Source organism: Drosophila miranda, chromosome 3, assembly GCF_003369915.1.
Source record: "Drosophila miranda strain MSH22 chromosome 3, D.miranda_PacBio2.1, whole genome shotgun sequence".
NCBI classification, from domain to species: domain Eukaryota; kingdom Metazoa; phylum Arthropoda; class Insecta; order Diptera; family Drosophilidae; genus Drosophila; species Drosophila miranda.
In genome coordinates this window covers 4,842,506-4,858,618 of record NC_046676.1, presented here as the reverse complement: position 1 = coordinate 4,858,618, position 16,113 = coordinate 4,842,506, and the positions used below count along the sequence as shown (strand labels likewise).

General features: G+C 45.3%; 2 protein-coding genes across 2 annotated transcripts in view; both read right to left on the bottom strand.

Annotated features, from left to right (window-relative positions):
* LOC108160827 (GTP-binding protein Di-Ras2) overlaps positions 1-4,070 on the bottom strand; it is a 29,760-nt gene extending 25,690 nt beyond the window's left edge. Inside the window, exon 1 of the mRNA XM_017295057.2 lies at positions 3,831-4,070. The gene's annotated coding sequence lies outside the window, so the exon portion shown is untranslated. The remainder of the gene's footprint in view (positions 1-3,830) is intronic.
* A 3,539-nt stretch (positions 4,071-7,609) lies between these two features.
* The window catches only part of LOC108160828 (serine protease inhibitor 42Dd), a 32,679-nt gene continuing 24,175 nt past the window's right edge, over positions 7,610-16,113 (bottom strand). The window contains exons 3-4 of the mRNA XM_033390587.1: positions 7,949-8,717; positions 7,610-7,881 (exon numbers count right to left, since the gene is read on the bottom strand). Of these exons, the coding sequence (XP_033246478.1) occupies positions 7,612-7,881; positions 7,949-8,717 (1,039 nt within the window). The 3' untranslated portion in view covers positions 7,610-7,611. The remainder of the gene's footprint in view (positions 7,882-7,948; positions 8,718-16,113) is intronic.

Genomic DNA, 16,113 nt, shown 5'->3' with positions numbered 1-16,113 from the left:
TTTTTCCTCCATACAACCATGTCCGCTCAAAGGGAAAGGGCACGGACAGTTTTAGCTCCCCAGGAGGGTTGGGATGTACCGGACAGACGGCTTCCCCTGCTCTATGGCACCCGCTCGGCTTCGATCTATCCTAGTTAGTGTTCAAGCTGTACTGACTGCATCTGACACTTTGAAATTGAACCAAAGAAAGTTTCGGTGTGTATCCTGGTGCCATTCAACGTCCTTCCAGTTTGCGGTCTGCTATCTTGAGTTGGTCAGCGAATCCTTCTTGGAATGCACTCCCACTCACTCTCCCTTTGGACCAGTCAGTCGCCCTTCGAGTGAGTTCATGGCTTGTTTTCGGTTTCGGTTCGAGGTTTTCTTTAGTTTTGATTTTCCACTTGATCGAGTGCAAATTTCAGGCGGCAGCCTCGCAGCCCTACGTCAGCGGCTGTTCACTCAACCGTGTTATCAAATTATGAGCATTTGCAACGTAAATAAGCATTGCTAATGTGACTGAAGTGTTCCCGTTAATTAGGTTGCACCAGCCACATTCCACATGCCCCAGCGACCGGCTGCCCACCAGCCCACCAGCCCACCGGACTGGCCCACCTGCCTAGTTGCCGCTCTGGGAGTGGGACTGGGACTGGGACTGGGACTGTCGGCGTTCTACATAATTTCCTGTTTGCAGGCAAAAAGCTTTCTGGCTGCTTGAAATCATTGTGCAATTACTGCAAATTGTTCTGCACATTTGTGTGGGGGGCTGGCTGGCTCATTTTGCATATTCTATGTGTCAGCAGCCCATTATAATATCAAGTTGAGGAACGTGCCGCAATCGCTTGTGCCTCACACTCCACCCACCATCTCCGAGGGCCCTTCTCTGGCTGGGAAGTAAGTCAAATGGGCATTTTGTCGCTGGAGTTGAAATTGCTTTTAATATAATGCGATATTTGTTTGCTTTCTATTGGCCCACATTCCTGGAAGGCTTCACAGTTTTGTAGACAAAGCGTTTAATGGTCATTCAGTGCCTTTGAGCGTATCCCATCCCATCCCATCCCTCTCCCCCCGCCCCTCCCCAGCTGCCCTTGTTGAAACACAAATTTCGTGCAATAAAATTTCAATAAAGTTTCAAAAACACAAGTCTGTGCGAGGCAAAGGGGGGAATGGTCGGAGAAAGGCCAAAAAGCAAAATCCGTTAGACCATAAAAATAGCACAAGCACAAACATGACCATTCTCATCGATGTCCTCGTCGTCATCAATGAGTGGAAGACAACGGGAAGGGTCCGCCGAGTCCGGCCAGGGTCGGGGTCCGGGTCCGGGTCCGGTACTTTAATCAAATGCGACCGCAGCAACAAGAAGCTACTGTGCCCCAAAAGTGTGTTGTGGGTGAAAATTCAATGAAGCCATTGGCAGGGCAGTGGAGGGCAGGCCCGTTGAGGGGTAGCTGGAGGCTCAGAAGTGCTGCCGGAAAAACGAGCAAAATACTATTAAAGTAAGTGGAAATGGAGGCATCAAGGCGTAAACCCGAGGGCCACACACATGGGAAAAAATGGGACCGGACAGGATCAGACCGTTGCCATTGACAGGCCAAGTGGAAGCTTTGAACCTTTTATGTGCTTTTAATTTTATCTCAACAACAAACTGATTTTCCCGTCTAAAAGTGTGATATTTTTCCAGTATTTAGTGGTCTTATCTCGTTCTCTGATGCTCATACTCTGATGTGCACTTCCATTTTCACTCTTCATAAGTATTGCAATTTTCAGCAGCTGCCAGGGCTCTCAGGGTTGAGCTGCTGTGCGTACAGCACTGCGTATGAGTGATATGCAAATAAGCGTATCTGTCCCTGGGAGCCAGAATACCGCAGTAGCAGTCCCCAGCAGCTGCCAATTAATTGCAGGTCCTCAAAGGTGCCAGTCACATATCATATGCCACAAAATGCCCGAAAATATGAACAACCTTGGGCTCTAGAGACCGGCAGGCATTCACTTTATCAATTAGATGAGGCAAATATAATTAATAGACGCCACAGACACGGGCTCCTTTGTGCCTGACAAATGATAACGATGCGGTCGATGTAATGAACCACAGAAGTCCCACACAAAGCCACCACATACACACACACACACACACACACACACACACACAAGTACAGAAATACGGGGAAAACTTGACTTTGATATCATGTTGATCGGAGCAGAGCTGTAGGAGAGCTGTAGCTCTATGGGAAAACTATGGCAAATGCCGCCGCACTTCTGCCATCCGGTCTAGACTTCATTATCACATAGTGGGCGGCCGTTCGGCGGGGTGTGGGTGTCCCTTGGGGGGGAGGTTTGTTCTCTAGCAGCTGCTGGGCTCTGCTTAAAGATACAATAAATAAAACACCCATACATATTTATATCTGCATTGCTTTATGTGGGTGTGCGCTATCCCCCATTTACAGTTTGGCAGCAACAACATTTAATCCAGCATAAACATATGGAACAGAGGCATAGGGGATGAAGGCGACAGGTGAGCAGTGGGCTTAGTCAGCCCCCCTTATCCTGATGCGCCCAAAGAACTGGAATCCACAGCCAGAGGAAACCCTGGCCTTAAACGTAGAATTATTTATTCATACTCGGGAGTGAGTAAAGCAAACAATTTGGGTTTCTGTATTCTGCCGAATTCCTAGATACGAGTCTCTAAGGTCCGGACTCCGGAGTGATAAACCTTTTTCCCAGTACTCTGTTTGCCTTTCATCAGAAAGCGCAAAAACACTGCCAAGTACTCGGAGAATATATGGAATTACAAATTGAAAAAAGACATTAGATGAATGAATGAATACGCAGATGAGAAATGCCTTTTCGCAGCGAAATTTGAGACCAAATTAAAATTCTATTGCCACAAAATAAATGTGATAGGATGAGCTAGGCAACGGCAACGGCAACGGCAACCGTCCAACTCTACACTTCATGTCCAACTCTGCCTTTGCAACAGCCTGGCTTCAAGAGTGCCTCGAATCACAGTTGATGAATAGCTTCAGTCCGGATCCGCACGACGGAGGGACAACAGGCTATGAAACTGCTAGGTAACATGGCTAAATCCGATTATAGAAACCCAAAGGCAGCTATGAATGGATTGGCGGGAGAGAGGGTTTGATTTTGGCTTCTATTTTGGCTTATATTTTGTTTGACAAATTTAGAATTTACGAGAGATGCCTTTGGGGATGCTCGCAGCCCCATCTCGGCTCCGTATTTGGGGGAGGTGTCTCGTGCGAGCCGTGTGTAATCGTAATAAAAATGCACAACATGGCACAGCGTTTTCCACCCAGCCGGAACACACAAAGGCAGATCTACAGGCAACTTAGAGCTTACTTAGAGATGTTGACAGCCGTAAAGACTCGTTTTCTCTACTCCTCCAAAAAAATATAACCTAAAGATTCGGAGTGAAAGTTGCGGCAGCTACAAATTTAATGCGCCTGCGATAAATTTTTATTATTCCAGCGGATGCTGCCGTTAAAATTGGATATTGAAGACACCTATGGATGGTGGTGGGGGGCGGCAAAGATACGAGTAATGCGAAAAATTTGAATTTTCCGCAATAACCGTTACTTCTCTGCTCTCAGGCACTTTAAAGTCCTTTTGCCTTTTCGCACTCGCAGGCGGAACGTGCCTCGTTGTTGTTTCAGCCACTATCTTTGTTTATGTTTTAATGCGGCTATAAAATGCAGGAGAGGATGGACATGGACGGTGCCGGGACGCATTCTAAATGACCGCACGTTCCCACACATACACACAGTCCTACTGGGGACATGTCCTGCAGGTCTTTGTAGGTCAAAGTAGGAGCCTCTGTGGGCTCTGTGCCTCTGGCTTACCTGTCGTATACTTAATCACCTCGAACTAACTGGCGAAACTGGTGGGAAAACTGCAAGTCGGCACGTGAGATTGATTAAACTTCTGATTTATGTTCTCGCGAATCTCTGATCACGAGCACAAAAGCCACAGACACCTGGAAAATACCACTGGACGAAGAACTACAAGTGTAACCGTCGCTTCGTCAGCGCTTCCTTTAGAGGATTCTGTTCGCGATCGCGGAACACACGCGTTGCTGTCAAGCTTCAAACTGCTCGACTGTCAGCTCGGGTCGTTCTTTTTATACGGCCAGGACACGGACACTTGCCGCCGAGGCATTCAAAACACAACATGTTGCAGGTTGGACATGCAACCCAACAAGCCTTGCAACCTCCCAAGGCGCAGGCGTCTGCGAGGTTGCCTACAGGACCTCTCTAAGAATAGTCGGGTTCAGAACCAGAGCTTTCGACTGACGCTAATGCCTCCAACATGCTGGAAAGTCTGCGAGCTGTGTAGCCTCATCCTCCCCTCAGGCCTTGTCAAACGTATTTGTGTAGTAATAATTCCTGTGACAGTTTAATTTTGGGAGAAGGCCAGAGTGCGTTTTGGGAGAATTGGCATCTAATTATCAGCGAAATATCTCAGAGGAAACTTTTGTAGCTTTGTAGAATCTGTGCACCACGTGCTTGTTCTCAATCCTTTTTGGCCCGAAAGGGTTACCTAGCAATAATTTATAAGTAGACAAACTAAAGCATTTTTTGCATTCTCCCACTTTGTGGCTGTCCATTAGAGTAAAGAGGATTCAGAAGAACCACTCCAAGTGGACAATGTTTGGACACGCACCTGAATCGGAAATAAAAGGCACAGCCGGGCTGAATGAAGCCTCCCTCGTGTCTCGCACAGATTTTCATTTGTATTTTGAATGGCTGTGGGTCTGCTTGTGCCAATATTGGCAAAAAAATGTTAATTAACCAAAGAAAAGCGTAGAGGAAACAGAAGGGGAAGGCAACTCGTATGCGTGATAATTGCCTGCCTCTGAGCATATCCTGCACTTGCACTCCTCGTTAATATTCAATAGCAGGTATTAAATTTAAAGTGTTAACAATGTTTTGCACTTTTCCGCAACGCCCCGAGCTTCAACCAAACACCCGCCCACACACAGTCGGCCAGGGCACAAAAAGGGACATCCGGTAGAGGAGCGATGCCCTTTAGACAGGCAGGCAACTTTCAGCTAAAAGGCTGAAGTATTTCATTAACCTGCCTCGTCCAGATACGCACATTGGCAGCTGCTGTCCGGCTGTCCAGCTGTCCGGCTGTCCGGTTGTCCTGTTGTCCGTGAGAAGAGCGTTAGCTTGTTTTCCCTGACGCTTTGCCCCTTTTTGGCCCAGAATCAACGATGCCTAGACGAGCGGTAAATTGTGTCCAGTAGCCACCGAAGCGTGTTGGTATTTTATTATCATTTTTGTGGTGCCCTGGCCATGTAACGTAGCAATGCTGCTGTGTGGTGTGGTGCTGTACGGCGAGGTGCGGTGAGGTGCGGTGTGGGTGTTGCAGGAGTCTACGCTTTGTGGGTGGTCCTTGTCCCTGTATTCAATGAATATTTCACTTGCAACTGGGAGTCCTTACAGTGCAAGATGATTCGAGTCCTAACAGAGTAACTCCTGAAAATTAAATGCCAATTGCAAAACTGCAATATACAACACACAACTCATTCATACATATGTGTGTGTAAAAACCAGGGCAACCGAAAGCAATCAAGATATGCCTTGCCTCCAGCAGACATACTCGCATTCACTCGTATAAAGAGGTGGAGAGGTGGTTAGAGAACCCTCTGGATGGCTGACATAATTCCTTAATTACCAAACTTGTCATACGTCCTTGAAAGAAGTTGCAAATACAATTTGGCCAGTTCCATTTGTCTGCTGCCTGCTGCATATGGAATAACTGTGTGCATACGTACAAGGCCACCTGGTGGCTGAAAGGATTGCCATGAAGTTTAGAATTTTTGCGGTTAATCGCTCATGTGGAAAATTATTATGCATTGGGCGAAAAAACGCAAGCAAGTAGTTTGTTTTCCCTTTGAGTGCACCTGCAACTGATAACTAATTGCACAATTACGACTGCCATCACCGATCACAGTATGCGCTAACAGCTGCACATGCTGGATCAGCCATCAGCCATCAGCCATCAGCCATCAACCGTCAATTGGGCAAAATGAGCCAGCGAGCCGTCAGGACTGTCAAACGCAGGAATGCCCACACATGCAAGACCCCCCCATGTGCAGGCAGTGGCCCAGGAAGGTCCGGGGAAGCGTATCAGTTTCCCTTGCCACTCCACCTGCAGGAGCTACCTCTGAGGCCACATCAGCCCCAGCCTTGGGTGTTGTCGTTAAATTTCTTATTTGCAGATTCGCGAGTTGCATTTCCCTTTCATTTCGCACTGGAACTGCGGCTGCTCCACCTCCACCTCTGGCTCCTCCTGTCTTTTGTTTCCGTTCTGTCCCGTTGTCATTTCAATTTCAATTTGCTGACGGAAACTCGAAGCGTTGCCCAGGACAACGACAACGACAACGACAACGCCGTCGAAGTTTTTGGCATTGCCCTAGCCACCAATTAGCGACATTTGCTGAGCAGGGAGAACGCGTAGCGGCCTCAGTCGCAGCGACCTTCGACAGTGGCACAGAAGTGGAAGAAACTGTTGAATTCAAAAGGATGAAACAAAGCAACCGCATGGTTTTAATTGACATTTTTCTGAACGCGTGCACAACGGCTTCATTTGCTACACTCTCCTGCATGTCAGCTGCATCTGTTCGACATGAATCGACAAACAATAAACTTTAATTATGGCCTGCCCTCAAAGCAATGTAAAATTCAAAAAATTGAATTAAATCTGCCACCAGGGACAACAAGCACAAGGACAGGACAGGCAGAAAGGCAGACAGACGGCCTTTGTCCAGCGCTGTCCCAGGCAGCCGTAAAAGTTGTCAAATTTAATTTACACCTGCTTAGAAACATGCAAATATCTGCCAGAAGAGGTCAGGCGTGTGTCCTGGACCATCATCCGTCAAGGGTCTTGAGAAATCCACGCCAACAATTCGCTTGCCAAAAAGTAGCCAACAAAAAGCACAGACAACAGCAATCTAGATGCACTCGGAAAAAACACGAGAGGTGTGGGAGTGGGTGTGGGGAGTGCGAACCAAGGGGAATTGTAAGCTGCATGTAGATGATTGCAGCAAATTGCCAACACAGTTTCGGCCATTTGCGTCTCCATCTGTCCCGTGTGCCCGTGTGCCCATGTCCTCGTGTGTCCATCTGTCCCGTGTGCCCGTTTGCTTGGTCTTTGGCCACTTACCACTGCCATTCAAATTCCCAGCTTTTCCTCTTCCCTGAGCAGATTCTCGTATTTCTTTCCTCCTTCTCTCTTTCCATTTGCTGCCTGCTGTGTCATGGATTGATAGCTATACTAACTTTGATATATGGCCCGCTGCACATACGTGTACACACCTGCCGGACTGATACAGTATTGCCAAACTGTCAGGCGGGCGGCGGGCGTACGGCCAAGAGCATACCAAGACCAAGTCCGCCTCCCAAATCAATGTCAACTGCAGCTCGGGAGAGTTTAATTACAGCCACAGCATCTTCAGGTGGCCGTGGCCGTGGCCGTGGGCCTCAGCATTATGCAACCGAAACTAATCAACAACTCGTCTGTCTTTTGCACTTGACATCAGATGGCATTTATTGACCGCAGGAACTTGCTAAGTTTCACTCAATTTATTGGAAACACTTACCGCAACAAAACTTCAGCTTAGGGCTGGTTAACGTGGCCCAAGAAGTAGGTGCTCTGCGCGTCCTTGATGGCAAAGAAAAAGGGGTGGTCTGCGGTGAACTGCTGTACTTCCCCCATGAACGCAGACTCTAGTGAGAACTTGACTGCTGTGGCGGCACTGGCAGTGGTTCCGTTCTCGTCTACCTCGATGAGAGCCTTGTGCTTCACCTCGGTGATCTTCAGGGGGTCCGGGGTGTGGAGCAGGCTGCTGAAGTTAGCTTGAGGACCGAATGGGGCTTCGATGCCCATCTGAAAGCATCATGCATCGGCTGCACATCGGTTCTCATATCCTCCTCCTTCTCCAACTCATACTCACCTCCTTCAGCGCAGGCTGCAGGGAGACATCGAACTCGAACTTGAATTTGGGTAGCTGTATCTCCACCATCTGTCTGGTCAAATGCGAACTAATCACGTTTAGGTCATGTCCACTAAGCTTTTGCTCAAGTTCGGGCAGTCCCTGCTCCTCCAGAGGCAGAATGATCAGGAACACAATGTCCGTGCCTTTGTAGGGCATTTCCAATGCCTTTGCTTTCAGAGAGGACAGCTCGCCATACCTGAAAAAGTCGGACTGATACATGGTGTTCACCTTGACCCTTGCTCCATTATGGCGGACAAAGTTTTGCAGGTCCGTTTTGTACTCGGCGAAACTGTGCACCCAGTCGGCTTTGAAGTAGATCGCATTGATCAGGATGGCGACCGTCTCAGCGTCGAGGGAGTCGGCGCTAATGAGGTCCTTAATTTGATTATGGGTCTGCTCCTCTACCCAGAAATTGATTTTCTGGGCCACCTTCGAGCCTTGAGCGAAGTTTACTTTCTCGGCAGCTGCGTCGAAGCCTTTAGCGGCCAATTTTTGATAGGCCTGGGCTAGCCTGAAGCGCTCAGCCACGTAGAGACGGTTGGCATAGTTGAACTGGACGCCATCCTCATCCTCCTTAGTTTTCGTTTGTGCTTTGGCCAAGAGCTGAGCGAATCGTTGGCCAACCTCATTCTTGTCGGCTCCCTCCAATGCGAGGCCTTGCTTCAGCTCCTCTGCAGTCGTGCCCTCGGAGCCCAGGTAGGCCAAAGTGTAGTGGCCAGTTGTGACTCTAAAACTCCAGAGAACAGCTTGGGAAGTACGGCCCTCGCGTTTAACATTAACTCTCCTCTTTACAAAAACAAGATAAGAGATCAATTACAAGAGAGCAGTAGTTAAAGCTTCCATTGAAGAGCTTAATGTCTAATTTAGAGAAGCAGCGTGGATCTGTGGGAGTTATGTTTTAAAGCTTTACTAGAAATCATACGATTACTCCGTTAGTCGTGGAAGCTATGTGTAAGCTTTGCTAAGCATCGTACGATTACTCCGTTATCTAGGGAAGCAAGGTGTAAGCTTTGTCTAAAATCGTACGATTACCCCGTTGGTTGTGGAAGGTAAAGTTCCGATCGTAAGGGCTAATGCAAGTAATAGAACTTCTGGCTAGATCATTGCTATAGTGAAGCTGTGCGAATTCGGATGTGTCTTTTTATACAAATATATAGATCCAAGTGAATTTGAAAACGTTGTGCAATCAAACACGTGCCAAGTAAATTGAAGTTCTGGTGGACTACATTATTCCTTTTGGATTAAGAAAAATAAAAGGTATTTGGACCTTACAATAGTGACACAGCTTTAACAGTCTCGTATCATAGGGCTGGAAATCGTACTACGTTCGACACTGGGAAAGAAAAACCAATTGACCCCCCCTCCAAGAACGAGGTCGTCAAAGTCCATCGATTTCTTAGTAGATCTGGGAAAGACCTCGGATTTCCCAGGAACCAGCATCTACATAAACCAACGATAACTACAACCAAATAAACCAGAAAGAGCCGTCCGAAGATATACTAGAGTGAAACCCGAAGTTATGTGGATGCATACTTGAGCTGAAGTACATTTTGGAGTAAGACGAGAAGAATGGTTTTCTTGCGAATACGGAGAAACTAATATGCCGCACTCGTCACCCTTCTCGCTTATGAATCAAGCGCGCGGCTAAGGCTTTCGCATGTAGTTCTTCGCAGTGTGTGGAGTGGTTCTCAAACTGTGAAAATAAAACATTCTGCGGCGATCCACACTGCCGTTTAATAGTCGTCGTGTGAAAATGTACCAAAGTATTAGTTTTGAGTCTCGTCATGAGATTTTCCATTTATTAAAGATTAGGCTACGCACTAACTATTTTTGTATTGTATAGATTTAAAAAGAAAACGAGGGGGAACGTTGTGAGTTGCTGCGGAGACCGCAACTCTACATTTATACCCGATACTTAGTCAGTATGGCTCTCCTTAGGCAGACGCCGCTAATATTAAACGACACGACAAAGAGAGAGACAGAAAATCAGTCTGAGCTTGTCGTCGGGCGCTGCGTGGCCACTGCAAATTGATTTCTTGCTTTTGACTACAAAAATGATCCGATCTGATCCAGATTCAGCAATCTGATAGATATGGTCATTATCTATGATTCTGCGTTTTTAGTTTTCTTGAATATGAAATATTGTGGATGCAACAGATTTTCGTCCTTTGTGGGGGCGGAAGGGGGTGGGGCGAAATTCTGAGATATACGTTTTATAGTGAGATCTAACAGAAGTGCGGATACCAAATTTGGTTACTCTAGCCTTAATAGTCTCTGAGATTTGAGGATGCCCCAGATTTTCGTCCTTTGCGGGGGCGGAAGGGGTGTGGCGAAATTTGTACACGAAACGGTCAAGGTCCGATATCACAGGAGTGTGGATACCAAATTTGGTTGCTCTGGCTCTAATAGGTTCTGAGATCCTTCAACTCATATTTTGCAATTGGCAAAACCGACCATGAAACCTGTGTGTTAGAGAGAGACAGAGCGAGAAAGAATGAAATTGTTTTCTTGATTCTGGCTATAATAATTATACGATCTGGTTGAGATTTTACACTCTAGAACATATAGTCATTTTCTACGATTCTTCGTTTTTGGTTTTATCGTATCTTTAAAAATGTGGATGCCACAGATTTTCGTTCTTTGTGGGGGCGGAAGTGGGCGGGCCGAAGTTTTGAAATATTTTTGTAGCAGTGACATATCACAGAAGTCTGGATCCAAAACATCGTTGCTTTAGATCTTATAGTCTTTGAGCACTAGGCGCTGAAGGGGACGGACGGACGGACGGACGGACGGACGGACAGACGGACAGACAGACAGGGCTCAATCGACTCGGCTATTGATGCTGATCAAGAATATATATACTTTATGGGGTCGGAAACGATTCCTTCTGGACGTTACACACATCCACTTTTACCACAAATCTAATATACCCCAATACTCATTTTGAGTATCGGGTATAAAAAACCAATAATGTATATAATTACCCATAATTAGAAATTAGCGCAAATGAAAACCACATTTTTTTTAAGATCAGCCGTTGAGTGGCAAATCGTCGTCGTACGGGTATGAATATGGAAAGAAAATCGGTGTTTCATCCGAATTAGAAGTGAAGACCTGTATATTCATAATTTTTCTCCCTTCCTCAGAATATGTTCCTACGTCGCCCCTTGAGCTCAACGGACACGCCGGATAATTCGTATAAAGTATGAGTGAGTTACGAACTTCCTTAAACGGAATTCTCGAGTATTTTCGAAATATATATCTGTCTTATAAAACTTATATTCCGGTATATAAAACAACCATATCCGTGCCATAATTTAAAGCGGATTGGCTATATACACATATAACTAGGTATAACCTGCTACTATTTCCTCCTTCTTTATTTTTTTTTTGTGGACGTTGACATGCAATGACTGCATCTTTCAAGAGGCGATGCAGTTACTGCACCGTCAAGTAGCCCGTGTGACACCAGCAGAAGGCTGTTACGCGCGGATCCCAGGCAAAACGCAGCCCTCCTCCCGCCCAACCGACCGAGGGGCGCTGCCGCATGACGCGCGGTGCGTAGCCGAACCAAACGCGAACATGCAAGAAATATAGCTATTAGACTAACATTCGAGGAAAATTAGTACTAAACTTACTAAGAAACTAAGCATGCAATCAAAGTACAAATACCATTACAGTTACTAATTAATAGAAAGGTGTGTAAGGATTAATAATTTAATAAGAGGAAGAGAATTAGTGGTGGATATAATATGGTAGAGGGAATTATAATCCGAGCATAAGACCCTAAACGGTTCATGCAAGGAATAATTCGATCTACAAAGTGGAAGGAACAACGGTATAAAATTTCTAGTCAGTCTAATAGGAATCGTGAAGTTTATGCGGCTCAACAGATCAGGGCTGTCTATGTCACCCCTGATCAAGTTGTGCATAAATATCACACCAAGCATTTTTCTACGGTTAACTAAGGATGGGAGGTTTACTAATAGTAGTCTACTAGAGTAAGATGGGAGTCTTACACCCGCATCCCAGTTAAGGCCCCGCAGAGCAAAGAGTAAAAAGTTTTTCTGTACTGATTCTATACGGTCCTGGTGTACTTTGTACTGAGGGCACCATACACAGGAGCCGTATTCTAAGATTGGACGAACAAGCGAGGTATAGAGAGTCTTTGTTATATAGGGGTCGTCAAATTCCTTTGACCACCTCTTTATAAACCCAAGCACGCTCATGGCCTTATTTACCATGGTAGAAATGTGTTCGGAAAACTTTAACTTGCGGTCTAACATAACACCCAGATCATCCACCAGGGTAATTCTCTCAAGAGAACCACCAAATAGGGTGTAAGGAGCCAACAAAGGGCTAGAACGATGAAATGTCATAACTTTGCATTTCGAGGCATTAAGGTGTAACAAGTTTGCACAACACCATGACTGAAAGTTATTGAGATCGGATTGCAAGCGAGAATGAAATGAAATGTCCTTGTACTGGACACAGAGTTTAACATCATCCGCATACATAAGTACTCGAGAGTATGTTAATACTGAAGGTAAGTCATTAATAAAGAGTGTGAAGAGTAAGGGGCCTAGATGGCTGCCTTGTGGTACTCCCGAAGAAACCTTTACTGGGAAAGAGAGGGAGTTTTTGAAGAGGACTCTTTGAGACCTAGAACAAAGATAGCTAGAAATCCATCTCAGGAGGTTGGGCGGAATTATTTAATTACTTTGTGCTAAGTTTATACTTATCTGGAAAACCATGAAGTCCAAACCCTTAAATTTTGAATTATTAAATAATAATTAATAGATAATAATGGAACATTAAACCTTTCGTGTTTGTCCTGAGTAGAGCCTGAGGAAGTCCGATGATCAAATAGAGATGCGCTCGATTAGGGTTATGCTGTCGATTAAACGGCATACAAAGGTAGGGAGGGTAGAGAAGGGGTCAAAGTCATCTGAGTTCATAGAGCATAGCTAGAGGTACACGTTCCGAAATCCTGCTATACTATTGGTGTCTGACCGTCAAAAAAAGTATGTACAACCTCCATCCGTACATACAATCTCACACCTCTACGAATATGAATTTCTGGCACATTACATAGATTGGCGCCCAACGTGGGGCCAGAGTACGAGTTACTACTGGTTAAAACCCCCAAAAACTTTGCTCGTTGCAATTTTAAATTCCACATTAAAATTAATACTTCCCGTCCAACTACTGTAACGGAGGATATTGATGGAATTTTGGGTTTAAGATTCTGAGTTTCGGAATACCTAACCAAATAGAATCCGACAGGTAGCAAGGGATGGAAACTGATATTTTTTTGTTACCAGAATTAATTTGCGAATATACGACAGCTATTCACAAAGGCGGATAGGTCGGCCAAATTATAATAGGATAACCCCAAAAGAGTTTATGAGGGAAGAGTATCGATGGCTTTCGGAAGTCTAATTTTCTAGATATAGATTTGGAAATTAGCCATTGCCAAGGTTACCGACCACATAAACATACCATAGACCAATTTAGATTTCATTGAGGTTATATTCCGGCGACAAGAGAAAGCGTATATCGGACGGAGTCAAGCTCGAAAAGGACAAATATTGGGTATTTAGGAAAATTTGGTAGAATTTATTGAAGCTTTGGTCCTATAATTAGGGATTTCCACATTTAGTGATCAGAACTCGTATTACTGGGTTACCTTAACATGTCACCAGTACAACGTACTCCAGGGGCAAGGCGTCGGGTGACGTGGACGCCCAGATATGTGGTATATGTCAAGAAGCCATAAGAAGAAGTCAACTAATATGTACTGCGTCTTGTGGGCACCGGTATCATGATACTTGCATGAAAGAGTTCGTGAAGAATAACAGAAATTGCCCCGTATGTAGGGCGGAGTTGAATCCGGAGGAACTTTCGATTGATGAGAATACTCTAGCAGCCGAATTACCACCCGACATGGGTTCGGAGAGAGGACATCAAAAGTCAAGAGGGGCTAGGCCTAAACAGGGACGGGGAACTACATCGCGCAGAGGGATGCATACTAGGTTGCAGTCTCAACAATTTCGGGATAATTCTTTGGGCAGTATCAGCCATAGGTCGGGCGAAGGAGATATGTCGGAAAGAACCCTTGAGGTTATACAAGCCCTGATAAAAGGTGAGCAGAAAGATATGATGGTGGAGCTAAGTTCATTCGTTAATAATATGATCAAAGAAAATCTACGCGGACAATTAGGTAGGATGACTATAGCTTCAGATAGCACGCCTGTGCAAGCGACAAGGCAAAATCACGAGCCTAATATAACAGGAAACTCGTTGTCTTCAGAAAATGAAAGGGAAAGGGGATTACCACATCCAAATGTCTCTAACAGGGCAATAGCTCCTGGGAAGGCCGCTAGTATCTTAGCCAGTTGGCGACTAAAGTTTGACGGATCCAAAGACGCTATGCACGTCGACGAATTCCTGTACAGGGTTCGTTCACTTACATCCTCCACTTTAAATAACGATTACGAATTACTCTGTGACAATATGCATCTGCTTTTCTCGTCTAAAGCCAGCGATTGGTTTTGGAACTTCCATAGAAAGAACCCACAGTTTTCTTGGCAAACTTTTTCTGCCTCATTTAGACAACGATTCGATGATGCTAAAGATGATTTCGACTTGTGGGTGTTGATTAGAAAACCCCGTCAGAGAGAGGGTGAATCGTTTGACGATTACCAGACGGCCGTCGAAGAATTAGTGTCCAGGCTCTCACACGAGGTTAGCGAAAATAAGTTAGTAGACATTTTAAAACGTAACGCAAAAACGGCCCTCAGATATGAACTCTTGCATCTCAAAATCAGCGATCGAACTGGCCTGAGAGAAGAAGTTCGCAAGCATGAAAACTTCTGTAAAGACAACCATAACCCTTTTCCACGAGGTAAATTCAGCAAACCGAATGTAGCAGAAATACTTACGGACAATGAAGATATGGAGGAAGAAGACGTTTCGCAGATTTATCGTAAGAAACTAGTATGCTGGAACTGCGACCAGGAAGGGCATCGTTTTGATGATTGTTTAGGAGAAAGGCGAATTTTCTGCTATGGGTGTGGTGCTAAGGATATTTATAAACCTCGATGCGTCAAATGTAACCCAGCGAAAAACTTGAAACGGGATGTACCGACCGGAGCCCAGTCAGTACATCCGACCAAGAACAGCAACTAAACGAAAGTAAACTAACTACCTTAAGAGGGCTTTCCGAAGGGGTAGTTGACGTAAAACCGGATATGATACTACACCAAATTTGTACAGGTATAGATGTAGCGACTCAAACGATGGAGAGCAAAGAGTTAGATTCAGAAAATGTGAATACGTGGTTTAAATTGATAGTTAAGCCCAAACGATCGACGGTCCGGAGACGAGCGTTCTGGAAAAAGGTCCAATCTGTTCGAAAACGTTTAGTCTCAGCAGTTATTCTGAGTTCAGATAACCGATTGTACACGGAGGTAATGATCGAAGGGAAAACTTATAAGGCTTTGCTGGATTCAGGAGCAACCATTAGTTGTTTGGGTGGGAGAGCAGCAACCTTTTTAGCACATCACCCACAGTCTCAGAAGTGTTTGGGAACCATACGCACTGCCAGCAACGAAGCTTGTACCGTAGTGTCCAAATTGGTGGTTCCGATTGAATTCCGTAAAATAGTTAAGGAAGTAGAGTTCTTTATCATACCAGATTTAAAGCAAGATGTTTATTTAGGAGTTGACTTTTGGAAAGATTTCGGTCTTCTATCCCAATTATTGACCCGAGAAGGAACTGTGAGCTGTTTGGAGAATAGAGACGACACGATTATGAAGGAAACGCCTAAAATGCATTCCCTAAATGAAGAACAAAGGAACCAATTAGAGGCGGTAATAAGAACCTTCCCGTCATATGAATGCGACGGACTAGGTCGTACACACCTAATACAACATTCTATGGTAATCAATGCCGAAGTACCCGTCAAACAACGACATTGGCCCATTTCCCCCGCGAAAGAGAAAGTGATGTTCGAAGAAGTAGAGAAGATGATTAAGCTGGGCGTGATAGAACCTTCAAATAGTCCATGGAGTAGCAATTGCGTCCTAGTAAAGAAAGGGAACAAGAATAGGTTATGCCTT